The sequence below is a fragment of the Perkinsus marinus genome (genome assembly GCF_000006405.1).
Source record: "Perkinsus marinus ATCC 50983 genomic scaffold scf_1104296976296, whole genome shotgun sequence".
Classification (NCBI taxonomy): domain Eukaryota; phylum Perkinsozoa; order Perkinsida; family Perkinsidae; genus Perkinsus; species Perkinsus marinus.
In genome coordinates this window covers 2,007-3,170 of record NW_003200420.1, presented here as the reverse complement: position 1 = coordinate 3,170, position 1,164 = coordinate 2,007, and the positions used below count along the sequence as shown (strand labels likewise).

The 1,164-nt window shown below is 46.0% G+C and overlaps 1 protein-coding gene across 1 annotated transcript in view; it reads right to left on the bottom strand.

The window, feature by feature from the left end:
- Pmar_PMAR027293 (Protein capI, putative) overlaps positions 1 to 873 on the bottom strand; it is a gene marked incomplete at both ends in the record, with an annotated part of 1,044 nt that extends 171 nt beyond the window's left edge. The window contains one exon of the mRNA XM_002764715.1: positions 1 to 873. This exon is cut by the window's left edge and continues 4 nt beyond it. Within this exon, the coding sequence (XP_002764761.1) occupies positions 1 to 873 (873 nt within the window).
- Positions 874 to 1,164: the final 291 nt, after the last annotated feature.

Sequence of the window (1,164 nt, the reverse complement as noted above, 5' to 3'; positions counted from 1 at the left end):
AACGCAGAAGTCGTAAGTCGTCTTAGTGAACTTCTCGTTGCCTTGAGTACCCGGAACCAACTGCTCACGTACGAGAGGGACGTTGAAGAAGTCAGACACCTTCTTACCAAATTCATAAACTGTATGTTGAACACTGGCGAGGTTATAGAGACCAGGTTCCGGACGGTGCTCAATAAGAGCTTCAACAGCTCGGCAAAGATCTTCAAGAGCCAACACTGGTCGATGCACATGCTCCACAAAGATACCAACCTTCTTACGAGTGAGAGCGGAATATGCCATAGCATTCACCATAACGTCACTGCGAAGATTCAGCGACCATCCGCACACAGTTCCCATACGGACACCATAAATCTTGTCCTTAGAGCCTCTATGGCTGATATAATACTGGGCTACCAGATCCATAGACTTCTTGCAGATATCATAATAGTTATGGCCCTTGTATTCGCTGTACTCCTCATTGACCATACCAGTAGTGTCACCGTACACACTAGAACTACTTGCATAAATCACAACTTGACCTTCCGGACGCTTAGCACTTAGAAAGCGCGACAAGTTATAGACGCTATTCGAAATAGAACCAAAAGCATCCGAACAGGAGCGGACAGACGGATTGCCAGCCATAAGAATAGCAACATCTTTGTCTTGGTTCTGAGCTTCATAATCACAGTCATCCCTGCTCATATACAGTATCTCCTCAATGCCAGCCTCCTTCAGAGCAACCAAGATCTGCGAGTTGTCATGATCAACAACAGTAACATGACAACCAATATGATGCATATACAGGGCCAGACGACTTCCAATGAAGCCAGCACCACCATAGATGATAACTCTCAATCCCTTCGAGGGAGCAGGCTTAGAGAGAGCGGCCAGCATATCCGAGAGACCTCAGAAACCAATATTAAACTGAAAATGAACAAGTATCCGAACGTTACCATCTCATTCAAATGCATTGACAACTTAACGATAGCATTCAACTACATGCTGGTCAAACCCCACTGAGATTTCTGATATTACGGGAGTGTACGATGGCCATGGTGAAGGATGTTGCTTCAAGCGACACCATAATTGAACACTTCCCTCCCTACACGCACCGCGCTAGATTCATCGGCGCGCCAGGGTGACATGCACACAATGGCGACTCACGTGCTAGAAAAATTATCAAGA